The sequence below is a fragment of the Ctenocephalides felis genome, unplaced genomic scaffold, assembly GCF_003426905.1.
Source record: "Ctenocephalides felis isolate EL2017-DRISC unplaced genomic scaffold, ASM342690v1 CF-g0.4_SCAFFOLD_01886, whole genome shotgun sequence".
Classification (NCBI taxonomy): Eukaryota; Metazoa; Arthropoda; class Insecta; order Siphonaptera; family Pulicidae; genus Ctenocephalides; species Ctenocephalides felis.
In genome coordinates, this window is record NW_020538040.1 from 95,705,447 (window position 1) to 95,721,407 (window position 15,961).

Sequence of the window (15,961 nt, forward strand, 5' to 3'; positions counted from 1 at the left end):
AAGCATAAAAAAATTCAAATCTTTCCAAAAAAGTCATTTTTCTTTGAAAATTTTTGAAATTTTCAAAGATTTTTAAAAAATTGTAATTTTCGGTACGGGAAGTACCAGCAATTTGCCTTAAGGCACAATGCCATGCATCACTAGTTACTTACCATAATTATAATTGAGTCGAATAAAGCACAATTAGAAACTATACGCAGCACGCACTAAACCAAAACAAGTGCAGTTTCGGCAAGTAAAAGAAGAACTGCGAATCGCACGCGAGATGCGTCCACCAATAACAAAGTGGTGAGGTGGTGGTAAATTTTGAGCGGCAAATAATAGAATTTGCCAGTGTTTGTCAAAAATTGAGAATAACAATTAAATTATTGTCCATCAAACAGTATTGCAATAAATTAATAAGTTATATACAATTATTATGCATACAGGTAACCCCCGCATAACACGGTAGTTATTTATTTATTTATTTATTTATTATACGCCAATCGGCTATTATGTTATGTTCCAAAAAAGTAGCGTGTTATGCGAATCTGTGTTATACGAGACAAAGAACTAGTACAAAAAGAACGGTTACGTTCCAAAAATTCAAAAATAAACGTGCTACACATCATGATTTTATAATTAATATTGTTATATTTATTATTTTTCTAAAAAAAGTAGTATAGATTGCATCAGTTGTATGATTTTTTTCGTCATAATTAAATGCTAAGTGCTATCCAACACTTTTTTGTAAGATATACTCATCCTTTGAACAGCTTTCTGTACTACCTACAGATCCGTACATTATTTTTTTCAAAAACAATTATATTTGCGATTATTTGCTTTTAGCGAAAAGATATTTATATATTTACCACGTGCGAAGTTATCTTTATTACAATTTTGTACTAATTTTATTCAAAGGATCTTTGGTTAAGACTAATTGTTTAGATAAGTCTAAAATTTTCATTTCATTTCATTTTATTAGGGTTTTGCTCAATTTGCAAACCGTGTTAAAGCGAACCGGCGCTTTGAAGGTATCGTGTTATGCGAGGGTTACCTCTGTACTTATATTCTCCAATAATCAATTGTGAATTGGTTTTTATACTGAATATTCTAATAATCCGTATCATTCATATCCGAATCTATATTATATATTGCATACTTTTGTCTTTATAATTTCACGTCAAACCTTGACAATTATTTAACCACATTAAGTAAAAAAAAAAACTTTAAATTACATGCTAAATGTTTAATAACATTAGTGAAAATTCGTAATATATTTTTATTTTATTGAAAAAAGGACGATTGTAAGTGGCATTTCGTCTTAACGTAAGTTACAATAATTACAGTGCGTGACTATAATATTCTACGATGATTATTTGAATCATGAACAAAAATATTTAATAACGAATAAACTTTTCCTTGCACTTTTCTGCTAATTATGAAATAAATTGCCATTCGTCGAATAAAATAGCTGATAGAGATGATTTCGGCCTTGCAACCACAAGGCACCCAGTACAAATCTCGCGATTAGTGCATCTTGATGTCCACGTTCACTTGTACATATGTATAATGTATATATATAAACTAGTGGTGTGTATGGCAACGTGCCTTAAGGCAAATTGCTGGAACTTCCCGTACCGTAAAGAAATGATCGAAAAATATTAAATGCTTTCAAATAGATTATTATAAATATTGTAACATTGTCTAATATTTATAAGGATTATATAAACTGAATTGCAAAGTTGAAAATATTTGCTTAAAGTATATTAGAACTTTAGTCAGAATAACAATTAAAATCTGAATTATTATCGATATAAATACAAAAAAATGTTTTTTGAAAAGATAAAAAAAAATTGAAAAATCAAAATTGAAACAATTTTTTTTTTCAAAAAGCAATTATTTTGTTAAAACTCTGCAGTTCTTTAGATCATTCAAATCGGACGCTTAGTTCTCTCAAAAACTGGCATTTTTTGCATATTTAGCTCTGTATCTCTGAAACCGCTGGACCTACATTTGCCAAAAACTAATCACCATTTCTCCCCGTTATTACAAATTGAATGTTTTTCGGATCATTCAAATCCGATGCTCCAATCTCTCTCAACAACACGATTTCTATTTTCTGCATTCTTTGCTCCATATCTCCGAAACGGCGGACTTGCCTTCGCCAAAAACTAATTAGCACATCTCCCTATCAATAGGAATCGAATGTTTTTTAAACCATTCAAATCGGTTGATCCGTGCGCCCGAAAACGTGGACGAAAAATTGTATCCATACATACATACACACACACACATCCATTTTTTCTGAGGTATGCCAAAATGTTCAGAAACCTTCAAAACGAAAGAGAAAGAAATGTAAAAATTTTCAATTTCGATTTTTTGACGATTACAATACTTACCCTACGGGAAGTTAAAAATAAGTGAAATTACAAAATAATTAATAAATGTCTTAATGACGTAAACTGATTGTAGTTCATATGATAAAAAAGAGATTCAACGCGATAGTTGGGAGATATAATTGTAAAATTGATAATTACTGTTTGAGTTCTGTCTTATATTTCAGCATCGTGTTCGTAAATTCGATTTGAAATTGATAGTTTAGATTTTGTTTAACAATCGATTCCGTTCATTGTTGAAAAGGTGCTCTTTGTCTTTTAAATAAACATAAACATATACCGGACTTGGCATTGTATATAGCGTAGATTGCCCACAGTATATGCATATGTGTGTTGATATAAAGTTCGGATTAATAGAATAGTTTTGAGCACAATTTTTAGTATCTCGGCTGCAATTATTCATTTTATTTTTAATTATTTGCCTTATAAAATAAAGTGATTTATATTATAATTGTTTAAAGAACTTCAGAAGTTCAAATATCATTAATTGTATCAGGTTAATTATCAAAATGAGTGATAATATGAATGTAAGTGGAAGTAAGCACGAAGCTCGCGTAAACGAGCCTGAAACCATAACCATAGCTTATGAAAAGGATTACGTAAATTTTATGAGGTATATCGAATACAAGAAGGCTAGGGGAGAGTATCCATTTAGATGTCACGAGTGCAATTTCGAGACAGGTCTCGTCACCCGAATGAAGTGGCATCGATGGAATGAATGCAAATCGAAATTATGTGCATGTATCTATTGTGGGAAGACCTTTGATAATTTAGAAGCTAAAGTTGAACATCTTCGTACTGCACACCTGAAGAAGACATATACATTTTTAACTTCAAACGACGTGATCATAATCGACGATAGCAGCGAAGACTCGGAAGACAGAAGATTGCCACAACAAACGAATGGAAAATGAAAGTCAGAAGTTGCCACAGAAAAATTTATTTCAATATTTGCACTATGCAAAGATATTAGTTAAAATTCATATGTAATATATATTATCAATAAATTGTAGCAGATATTGGAGTTGGCATTGGAGAAAATGAAATCCAGTCATTATGCACCAGATTTAATTTACATCACCGATGCGATCTATCAAAGCGTTCAGAGATTATATTAATTCTGAAGGCAAAGTAATTCCTAAAGATATAACAATCTTAAAACAAAACCTGTAAAAACTTGGTTAAGGTTTCATCGTTCAGCAGATGACCACAAAACAAGGAAATTTCAACTGCCAGATCCCGAACATAATGCTATTTGGAATATTTTATAAAAACCATTAGTGTTCACATTGAAAACTGATAAAAATATTTTTGCAGTGTCGTTTGAAATACTATTTGCATTTTATAATTTAACTAATTTTTATAAAATGTTCCTATTATTGTAATAAACATACATATATATGCACCAAATGGGTTTTGTAATGATTTTTGTTTCTTTCCTTTTCGAACCGGACCGGATTAAATATGAGAACCGGTTTTTTGAACCGGGTTCTGAACCGGTTTTTCAATTTTAGCGTTCCGGTAAAAAAAAAATAGCACGACACCACTGATTGTAATCGTATTATATTTACAGAGTCGGCGAACCCTCTCGACATTTGTATATATAATATGTAATATTCTTTTTAAATATATTATGAATAGAATACCTAATAAATTATTATAATTATTCTAATCAAACTATGAATATGAAAACATGATATACATGTTAGTTGATACTATTAACCAGTAAATAACTCTACAAATTAGTAAATTGCTGCACTGCTTTTGAAGTTAAAGGACACGAAAAAGAAATTGACAATTTTAGTGTCCAATCCCGTAATAATAAATCTGCGAAAGACGTCAATATTAAAAAAGCAAGCAGAGTCTCTCAGCAAATTTAAAACTGCAACATAAAACGCATCACCTAGAATTAAATTTAGTTGTTGACAAAACTAAAAAAAACGGTGTTATTTTAAAATTTAGAAACCCCAGCTAAATGATGCGGAAAACATCGGGTTGATTTAATTGAAACGGGTCCTGTTAAATAAAATAGATACAAATTGTGATAGATAAAAATGGAAAATGCGGGGTCAATGTCTAGAAAATTGCTAATTTATTACCAGAAATTGAGTCGTAACTTTAGTTTTGGTTGCAAACGTTTCGTTTCTGATGAGCTAGTAAAATTATTGCGAAGGTAAGAACTTCCCGTAGAGAAAGTAATTGTAATCGTCCAAAAATCGAAAATGAAAATTTTTGCATTTCTCGGCGGTTTGATGGTTTCTGAACATTTTGGCATACCTCAGAAAAAATGGATGTGTGTGCGTGTGTTTTGTGTGTCCGCATTTTTTCGTTCACGTTTTCGGGCGCACGAATCAACCGATTTCAATGGTTCAAAAAACATTCGATTCCTATTGATAGGAAGATGTGCTGATTAGTTTTTGCCAAAGCAGGTCCAGCCGTTATGGAGATAAAAAGCAAAGAGTGCAGAAAATAGAAATCGAGTTTTTGAGAGAATGGAGCATCCGATTTGAATGATCTAAAGAGTTTTAAATATAGAACAAATTGAAATATTTTTTTAAGAGCAATTATTTTCTCAAAACAAGCAGAATTTTTTTTTGAATCATTTAAATCGGATGCTTAGTTCTCTCAAAAACTGTCATTTTTTGCACAATTAGTTCGGTATCTACAAAAGGCTGGACCTGCATTTGCCAAAAACTAATCACTAATGTTTTTGAACCATTCAAATCGGTTGATCCGTGCGCCCGAAAACATGAACGAAAAAATGCGGAATATATATAATGTATTATTGAATATAAAATATAATGTATTAGACCATGCCATATTGCTTTCCTAGCCTTCTTTTTCGGATAGAATATTATTAACTTCCCGTAGGGTAAGTTATTGTAATGGGCCGAAAATCGGAATTGAAAATTTTTACATTTCTCGACGTTTTGAAGGTTTCTGAACGTTTTGGCATACTTCAGAAAAAATGGATGTGTGTGTGTGTGTGTGTGTGTGTGTGTGTATGTATGTATGGATACAAATTTTCGTCCACGTTTTCGGGCGTACGGATCAACCGATTTGAATGGTTTAAAAAACATTCGATTCCTATTGATAGGGAAAAGAGCTGATTAGTTTTTGGCGAAGGCAGGTCCAGCCGTTTCGGAGATACGGAGCAAAGAGTGCAGAAAATAGAAATCGAGTTTTTGAGTGAACGGAGCATCCGATTTGAATGATCTAAAAAACATTCAATTAGTAATGATTGGGAGAAGGGGTTATTAGTTTTTCGCAAAGGCAGGCCCAGCCATTTCGGAGATACAGAGCTAAATGTACAAAAAATGGCAGTTTTTGAGAGAACTAAGCGTCTGATTCAATTGATTCAAAGAACTTTCTGCTTGTCTTAACAAAATAATTGATTTTGGAAAAAAAAATTTTGTTCATTTTTTTTTTTTTTTTTTTTTTTTTTTTTTTTTTTTTTTTTTTTTTTTTTTTTTTTAGTTTTTTATATCGAAAATATTTCAGATTTCATTTTTAATTCTGACTATAGTTCTAATATACTTTACAAATAATTTCAACTCTGCAATACAGTTTATATAATTCTTATAAATATTGACAATGTTACAATATTTAGAATAATCTATTTGAAAACATTCAGTATTCCACGAACATTTCGTTACGGTACGGGAAGTTCCAGCAATTTGCCTTAAGGCACGATGCCATAATTGCCTCAAGACAGAATTTCACTTACAGCTAGTTTTAGGATTATTTATTATTTAAGGATTGATGCAGAAATGTAATTATCATATACGGATGTGTGAAGGGTATACAATCTATAAGGAAAAATGTTTAAAAAGATTAAAATATAATGAAGTATTGTTTTCTTAACGTTTTTGGTCATTTTTTCGATTGTGATTAGTCGTCGTGTCGCGTGAATAGAGATCTGTCGTATGCGTACCGGCATCAACGTTTCATGCGTAAGGATACAAGAAGGAAATTCGAATGTTATTAGTTTTGAGGTTACATTGTAATACAAATCTTGATTTAATAAATAATGCCTGAATCAGAAGAATATTTTACCCTGTCCCTCGTAAATAATTATAATGAAAATAATAAAACAAATGACACATTTGTGCCGTGTACGAAACGTAAGTTTATTGAAATAATTTCTATATTATAAATATTTGAAGTTATTCAAATAAAAATATTTTTGTAGACAAGACAGATATTACAGCTGCTCAAAGAATGGTATTGTATAGTCAGCAAAAAAGTAAAAAAAATACAAGCAGTCAATGAATGTATGTCAATTTTATTACATGAAGTTCTTCAAACACAATTGCATGATGAGTGAAATTGTGAAAACAATATTTCTTTAGACGTTGTTTAACATAATCGACTGTGTGAACAAATATTATAGAATTTATTAATCAGCAATTACCTAATTTCTCTAATGAAGGTTCAGTTCTAAATGCTAATTACAAATGGCAAACCAATCATGTCATATTTGAAGTAGGTATGACTTTAATTACATTATTGTTTTCAAATATCATAAATATTTTTAATGCTTTTATGAATATATAATTTCTAATTTATTTTTATATAAATATGCATAATGGTTAAAATTAATAAATGTGCGCATCATGAGTGTTACAATTTTACTAATAAACATTATTCAAAATTGTTTTATGATGTATTTATTTTTAACTTAAATGCCATCTCGCACAATAGCAAAAAAGTTTTACTTCAATCGCGTGTGAACGCGCACTCTTTTTTGAAAGGAGTCTTTTAAAAGCGTTATGATTACTATTACAACAGGCGCCGCGCAGCGAAGACATCATGCATTAACGCTGTACGGTAAACTCGACTTACCTGTCATACATTCAACGGTACACAGTTGCACAAATTAACATGGTAAAACGTTTTAACGCACTAATGACACTATAAAATAATAGCAATAACCTATTGATTAACAGTTTAATAATTGCGCACTGCAAGCATCGATCAAATTAAATTCGAATTTCACACAATAGTCACTTTAACCCCAAAATGGTGCGTTACACTCAAATGTCACTTAGAGAATTTGAAGCACGTGCGCGGCGATTGAACGTCAGATACGGAATGCACGAAACTCCTTTCGGCAAATGCCAATTAGGATTGTCTGATCTCGGAATTTGCCATCTATCATTCGATCATGTCAATTATGGCAAGGAATCGATGCCACCAATGTGGCATAATGCTAATTTCATTTTGGATCAAGAGTTAACAAAAGAAGTTCTTGACAATATTATTAAAGGCAAAACTGATGACATTGATATTTTTAGTGTAGGATCCGACTTTCAGCATGAAGTATGGAGGGCATTGCTTGAAATTCCTTATGGTACAACTGTTTGCTACGAACAGGTTGCAAAGATGATTGGGAGGCCTAAGGCTGTTAGGGCTGTGGCCACTGCTATTGGCCAGAACAATATTGGATATATAATACCTTGCCATCGAGTGATTTCTAAAACAGGAAAAATAAACAAGTACAGATGGGGAGCAGATATTAAAAGAAAAATGCTTATATATGAAAATCCTGTACTATTAAAATCATTCAACTCTTTAGCATAAAATTCATTATGTAATCTGTTATTTAAGGTGCATTATTTTAATTCAAAACCAAGAAAAGTGATAAAAACATCATACAACTGACTTAAAATTCTCTACTCACATTTAAGTTTCTCTACTCTTTCTTGTTATTATTAATTTTATTCTTAATACTTATTATATATGAAAAAGTACTTGTAATCAAGGTATTTGAGAAAATATTCACAGTAGAACTTCGATTATCTGGACCTCAGTTATACGGATTTGCGATTATCCAGACTACCAACTGCGACTAATTTATATGCATGTACACACCTACAATTCAAATTTTTGCATGATTAATGCTGCAGTTTAGTATATGTATGTAATGTAAATTAAGAACATATATATGTACATACATAAGGAATTTTCAATTTCTTAATAAACATTATTTTCATTGTTATTTTAATAAATACACAACATTATTTTTCATACATTCGATTATCTGGATGCCTATCGACAACAATTAGTCCGGTTAATCGAGGTTCTACTGTACATTTTCTGCCCTGAAAGATAGACAATAGAATTTTTTTTTTGAATCGTAGATAATTAATAACGTTGTTGCAAAATTTCATATAATTGATCAATAAATATTACGTACATTGATGTATTACAATTGACAATTATAATACATAATTGGCATTGATGTATTAATTGACAATATATATATATATATATATATATATATATATATATATATATATATATATATAAAGAAACTCGTGTTCTCTATACTACGAATATTGTTTATTATGACAATAGTAATAACACTATGTGTGATTATATTGATCATTTACAAAAACGTAGATGTTATTTCAGTATTTATAATAAAAAAAGGAAAAAAGTTAAGAATTATAATTTTGGCATTTCGAACATTGAGCCAACAAAAACGAGATCTGATCTGACACTTGAACTTTTTGTTTTTGAGCTGACACTATGATGAGCTTCAAATAATGAACATCTGTCAAGTTAAAATGCGACGTGTGTTGACAGGTCGCTACAGATCACTCCAAAATATGGAGGAGGTGTAGTAGTCCTCCATATTAATACCAATATTATCCAAATTGTAGTAATAATAAATTCCATAAAATATTATTTATATTTGGATTATTTTATATATGATTAATATCCACGACACTATGTGTTGTCATACTGATCGTTAATAAAATGTTATTGGTATTTTCTTATTTATAATTGAAAAGAAAGGTTTTAAGAATTATACATTTTAGCAAATTCGACTCGGGAGAAACAAAAGCCATTTCCGATCTGACACTTAAATTTATTTTTGTTTTTCTCCGTGCTGTCACTATATGGGCCTATCTGTCCAGTAGACATGTGATGCGTGTTGACGAGTCGCGATGCGTGTTGACAACCCGCTATATATATATATATATATATATATATATATATATATATATATATATATATATATATATGATATTCAGTTTTCAGGGCAATACATCAATTAAAAAAATTGATGTATTGCCCTGAAAACTGAATATCACATATTTCAACATCAAAATTATATAAAAAAAAAAAATTTAATATATATATATATATATATATATAATCACAAACACACAATTCACTTTTAAATTTAATTCTTGATTATGTTAACACTGTCACTTATCTTGGAGTCAGTTCTTTGATATTAAATTCTCCAGTTTATTCTTACATGCAAACAATACTATATCACAAAGGAAAGAATAAATGTCAATTTATTTTGTAATGTTACTTATGTAATATTTGGCTGGCCCAAGATATTTCTTCTTAAGCGCTTTAAATTTTAAAGCAAAATGATACTTTTATACCAATATTTTACATGAATACATACATATAAGATCAAATAAATTATTTGCATATTTCAACATGTTTATTTATCATCATTTATTAACACAAACTCCAGCACTCGGTCCCACTTCTTCATATTCTTGCCTCCTTATACACATTTTCATGAATTGTGGATCCGAAGCTAATTTTGCTCCTCCTTGCCAGGCATAAGTGATAGGACTAAAATGAATAATAACAATAATTTAATATCAATAGAGATTTAAGATCAATAAGGAAAGTAATAGCTTTATTAAATAAATGGCAATAAGATTGATACAAGTATTATTGTATTACTGTATATATGATACAGTTATTTTTGTAATTTGATGATTTAAAAATTGATAAATTTATTTCAATAGAAATAGAAAAAATTTTTGTTAAAGCTGGATTTTTAAAGCTTAAACAAAATTTGTATAAGAAAAAGCTGTGAAATTTTATGAATAAATTGATTAGCATAGTAACAAATAAATTGATAAATTTGTGACCAAAAAGAAAAAATGTAAAAACAAACATTGAAAAACACTTACTTAATTTAGACACAGATAATTATTACTTTGCACATACAGGTAATCCCCTTATGAAACGGCACTTCTATATTCACTTTAATGTGATTTGAGAACAAACAACGTTTCTCTTATAACACGATACTGTTATAGCTGATTTCACTCAAGCATGGTTCAAGAATTTGGAAAAATTGTAATAAAATATGAAATCTTATTAAAGCACACTTTATCTAATTTAAAATTAGTGAAATCACTATCTCAATAAATGCAATAAAACTAGTCCTAAAGAAACCTCCATTTGAGCTCATTTTATCAGTTTTTCTTGAAGAATCAACTGAGGCTTGGACAAGATCAATAATAATCTTTATTATGAACATAAAATTAGCATGTTTTTTAGAACCAAAGCCCCCTTTTTTTTACTAGTCCCATATTATACATACTTGTCAGGAATTGTTATATTAACATGAATATCATCAGGTGCTAGTGCTCTTAGTTCTTTCAGAAGTCTTGCTCTCATTCCAGGGAATAGTCCACAACCTCCAACAACAATAACATTAGATAACAAATGGGGAATTGTTTCCTCTGGGCAGCAAGATACACTTTCAATAACAGTTTCAGGTACACCCATCTGCAAAATAAAAAACCAACAATATAACAAGTTCTAGTACAAATATGTTATCAGCAATTAACTGTACTGTTTGGAATAATATTAGTCGAGAATTAGAAATCATTAAGATGACCATACAGGTGACCCCGACTTACGAGTGTTCCGCCAAAGAAGCGGCACGTTTGCTTTGAAATACGAGCAAAATTCGGGATGAGTTTAGAGGAAGTAGGAGTTTTTTGAAAAATGTTAATGGCAAAATAAAAATATGGAGAATTTCGGCAGTAGTAACAATAATTTTCCTACAATAAAAATATGTTTGCTGTTTTATGATAATAAATTATTTTATAGTTAGTCTTTTCAATTATATTAGGTTGTCAAATATCTCCCTTCGGTTTATAATACAAAAAGGCGGAAAGGAGATATTTGACAACCTAATATATTAATATAAATTATATAGTAATAATAATTTACCTTTGCGAATATATGAAAACTATTTTAACGTTTCAAACTTTAACTGCAAAATCAGTTATATATGCATAGTTCGTGTTTTTTGTTTCTTCACATTTACAAAATATTTACTTTTATAACCATGGACTCAAAGAAACGGGCCATGTCTCTTGAATTAAAGAGTGAAATTATTGAAAAATATGAGGATGGCAATAATGTGTGAGTATAAAACCTCAAAGATATGTACGGAGTTTAAACAGAAGGAATTAATAATAGGGTATAGGAGAGTATAACTCCAACTAAGGGCCTTAAAAAAATTTATAAGTAGCTTTCTGACCTCTAGAAGATTGTGGATGAAAATGAACCACAACAAGTTGCAACATTTCGGCCATAGGAGTTCTCAGTATTATAAATGAACAGGAAAAACTATAATTAAATTAATTAATAGTAAATTTATTTTTAATATTCAAAAAACTTAACAAAACCACAGTGCTGAAACAAATTAATGGCATTTTAATGTATATATATGGAAATAATTGCATGGTCACATAACAAATTAAAATCAAATATCGGGGTACAACTGTATATTGATATTTCAGATCTAATTACTTAAGCTATAAGCTTATATTGAGTACGAGGAGGTATATATGTTAACTAATTCAAATTGAATAAAAATAACAAATACTATTTAAGACTACAATAGAAATCTTTTTTTTTTTTAATTAATCGCATTTCTTTTTAATCAGAATTACTGACAATGGGTACAATACTTTTTATATTTTTATGATCTATGGTTAATTTCGCTTTTCAGCTTTATAAGAAAGTCTATAAAATTTTCTTCATAATTAAAAAAAATAGTTTTCAGTATGTCTATTTCAATTTGAGTAGTTTCATTTGCCCAAAGAATTTCTGTCGGACAAATTAAAATTTTTTTCATATATTTTTTGTTCTTTTGCTAATTTTCGTAAACTTGAAAATGTAAGTTAGATATTATCAAAACAAATGGCTATTTTAGCCATGTTCGCATTTTTGCATTCAGCATTTTTCTCTTTCATAGCGTAATGTTATCTAAAATCAGCCTAAGTCACGCATATAGTTTTCAAATATTTGACAAGCTAACTTTAACAAATAATTGCAAAGATTTAATTTCAACATATACTTTTCAAAAATCTGAATCTAGGGTGCCTAATGCTTCTAGAAAAAGATGAAATGTGAGGTGTGATAGTCATGGCCAATTTCTGATGTATGGTCACCTTACTAATTATAAGATATATTAACCAACCTGTTGTATTCCAATATCTGATGGATTTAGAAGTAATTCAGGTACAGCAAAACGTTCATTATTTAATCTAAGCATTTGTTGATCATCATCAGGTTTTTTAGTTGGATCTTGTATATATCTGAATAAAAAAGATCATCAAGAAATGTAAAAAACTAAACTATTAAAAATCAATATACAGGTAACCCCTGCATAACACGGTATTATGTTCCAAAAAATTAGCATCTTATGCGAATCTGTGTTATACGGGACAAAAAACTAGTACAAAAAGAGGAGTTACGTTCCAAGAATTCAAAAAAACATACTACATATCATGTTTTTATAATAAATATTGTTATATCTATTATTTTGTTAAGGAAGTAATATACATCACATCAATTATATGATTTTTTTTTTTTGTTATAACTAACAAGTAAGTGCTATCCAATGCGATCCTTTTTTTTTGCAATATATCCTCATCCTCTGAACAGTTTTGTGTACTACCTCCAGAGCAGTGCATTATTTTTTGCAACAAAATTATATTTGCGATTACTTGCTACTAGAAAAAAGATATTTATATATTTACCACATGCACATCTTTATTAAAATTTTAGTCTCATTTTTTTTTTAAAGAATCTTTGTTTAAGATTAATTGACTAATTGATTGTTTGTTTAAGTCTAGAATTTTTAATCTATAGAACGTAAGCACTCGAATAATAAGTAACAAGTTAGTTATCTTTTGCATTAGTTTCATCACATTTATTGAGCTATTGTACGGAGATTTAACTAATTTTGAAATAAAAAAAAGTTTGATTTTGATTAGTACCGAGCTATGCAGGGGTTACCTATATTTTATATTAACAAATGATCCATATTTCAAAAATATTTCAATTTATATGTTAAATATAATCTTACCCTCTTCGCACTGTTGTATAATCAGGTAAAACATATTCCCTAACAATAGTATTTCCTTCGCCTCTTTTCCTAGCGGTCGCCATATCTTCCATAAAATTTTGGGAAACAAAACAAACATCTTCTTTTACTTGGTTCACAACATAAGTCTCATCCATAACATTCAATTGCCTATTTTGCTGTCATTAGTACTTGTATATAAAACAAAACTACAATGTGTATTTATCTGATATTACCTATAAGAAATTATGTCCTTTAAATGATTTGTTAATAACTTGCCTCCGACATCAATTCTTCGTATGGCTGGGTGATACTTCTTTCCCTTTATATAAGGTATTACATGTGTGAAACTATATCCCATATCGACAACAACGCAACACAAACAATTAGTTGCTTTTCTATATTTATAAGCACATAGATCAGGAGCATTTATTTTTAAAAGTGCCTGACAATCATATTCTTCAAAAAATATTTCAGTTAATCCTTCTTGAATTGGTGGAAAATTAAACATTGGTTCTGTTAGAATGACAGGACGCTCGGCAAAGTTTGCAGGGCAACATTCTGGACTAAATATATAATCCCAAACAGTTTTCTAAAAGAAGAAAACGATAAAGATTCCACTTGTGTTCTTATACTTATAAAATAGATGAAAGATTATAACTTCTTTTATCACAAACCTGTACATCCCAATTTACTAAATAACCTTTTTGATAACCTAATATGTAATATAACCCAGAAGCATCTCTGCATTCTTTCAACTGATCTCCTACAAATAGTCTTCGACGTTCTGATTTGGCTTTCATAATACAATTTGGTATAACTCTATTGGACAAAATAAAAATGTAATAAGGTTAAGCATAACTTACAAAAGATATAAAATTGCGTCCATTTCAACATGATAATTTACTTTGGAGTATTAGAGTTTGATAATCCCACTTTAGCACAGTAAGCTCCATTATCAAGCACATAAGCTAAGTTTCTAGACATTGTAAAAAAATATATTTATTTCCCTTTATTTAAAAATTTTAACAACTACCTATAAATAATGTACGTTTTTAAAATATGTTAATTAAAATTGAGTTAAAAGTTTCACGGATATGAGTTTCTGCAGTCCTTAATATCATTTTATCAAATGTTTTGTTATAAAATACACTGCAAAAATAAATTAATCATCAATATAAAATTGCGTTAGCCGGCACAAGTGTTTGACGTTATTTTAACCTAACAATACATATCAGAAATTAGATTCCATAGATACGTCATTGACATGACTCGTAAAAGATGGCCGATGCCGTTGAGGACAGTTATCAAATGCGCGAAATTCAAAAAAAGAGTGCGTGTAAAATTCACACGCGATTGAAGTTAAACTTTTTTGTTATCACAGGATGGCATTTCAATTGTAAATAACTACATATAACAATTTTGAATAATGTTTATTAGTAATATGGTAACACTTGCGATGCACACATTTATTAGTGTCAACCATTATACACGTTTATATAATAATAAATTATATATTTATAATAACATTAAAAATATTTGAAAACAATAATATAATTAAAGTCATACTTAAAATATGAAATGATCGGTTTGTCATTGTCATTCATTAGAGAAATGAAGTAATTGCTGATTAATTTATTCTATAATATTTGTTTGCACAGTGGATTATGTAAAATAACGCCTAAAGAAATATTGTTTTCACAATTTCACTCATCATGTAATAATTGTGTTTGAAGAACTTCATGTGATTAAAATTAACATACATTCATTGGCTGGTTGTATTTTTTTTACCTTCTCGCTGGCAATATGATCTCATTCTTTGAGCTTTGAGCACAAATGTTTTATCTATTTTATTATTTTTATTATAAGTATTTACGGGAAACAGGGTAAAATATTTTTCTGATTCAGGAATTTTCCTTGTTGATATCGGTACGCATACCCATAGATAAATAATTATAAAAGGACGCATACAACGTTGATGCCGGTACGCATACAACGACAGATCTCTATTCACACGACACGACGGCTATTTCATCGAGTACATATGACGTACTGTTCGGGCGTAACGCAATTTCCGTTGCATTCTCACAGAAATTCAAAAATATATATAATCTTTGCACTTCTCTGTTAGTTATGAAGAACTATTTTCCTGATGTGGCACAAAACCACTCCAGCTACATCAAATGGCTTTTAAATGTATGAAAGCAATTCAGCCATTTTTGCCAAAAAATGAAACAAGAATAGCCAATCAGGTTTTCTGACAAAAACATAAATTTCTCCTTCGGGAGAATAGAAATTTTGTTATAAACAGCTGATTTTTTAAGTAGTCTTTTAAATATTTTGCGAGAACATTTACGAGATTTACCCATATGTTTTTCAGTGTCACTTATGATGTAATAAATTATATACTTAATCTGCACGTTTTTTA

At 29.5% G+C, this 15,961-nt stretch overlaps 2 protein-coding genes across 2 annotated transcripts; one reads left to right on the forward strand and one right to left on the reverse strand.

Moving 5' to 3' along the window:
- The first annotated feature begins 7,209 nt into the window (after positions 1-7,209).
- LOC113378432 (bifunctional transcriptional activator/DNA repair enzyme Ada) lies at positions 7,210-8,338 on the forward strand. Its single transcript, XM_026618962.1, has one exon. It carries the CDS (start codon positions 7,401-7,403, stop codon positions 7,959-7,961), a length of 561 nt encoding a protein of 186 aa, XP_026474747.1. The 5' UTR covers positions 7,210-7,400; the 3' UTR covers positions 7,962-8,338.
- A 1,392-nt stretch (positions 8,339-9,730) lies between these two features.
- Positions 9,731-14,709, reverse strand: LOC113377404 (actin-related protein 6). The gene is made up of 7 exons (XM_026617718.1): positions 14,441-14,709; positions 14,211-14,355; positions 13,770-14,125; positions 13,537-13,704; positions 12,646-12,763; positions 10,750-10,937; positions 9,731-9,986 (listed from the first exon to the last, which is right to left on the reverse strand). Exons 1-7 carry the CDS (start codon positions 14,518-14,520, stop codon positions 9,860-9,862), a joined length of 1,182 nt encoding a protein of 393 aa, XP_026473503.1. The 5' UTR covers positions 14,521-14,709; the 3' UTR covers positions 9,731-9,859.
- Between the last annotated feature and the right edge of the window lie 1,252 nt (positions 14,710-15,961).

Excerpts from the sequence above, each read along its gene's own strand:
- LOC113378432 (XM_026618962.1), top strand. The coding sequence starts at position 7,401 with ATGGTGCGTTACACTCAAATGTCACTTAGAGAATTTGAAGCACGTGCG.
- LOC113377404 (XM_026617718.1), bottom strand. The coding sequence starts at position 14,520 with ATGTCTAGAAACTTAGCTTATGTGCTTGATAATGGAGCTTACTGTGCT. Across the intron at positions 14,356-14,440 it reads TCAAACTCTAATACTCCAAA|AGTTATACCAAATTGTATTA; the intron begins GTAAATTATCAT and ends TTTGTCCAATAG. Across the intron at positions 14,126-14,210 it reads TAGTAAATTGGGATGTACAG|AAAACTGTTTGGGATTATAT; the intron begins GTTTGTGATAAA and ends TTCTTCTTTTAG.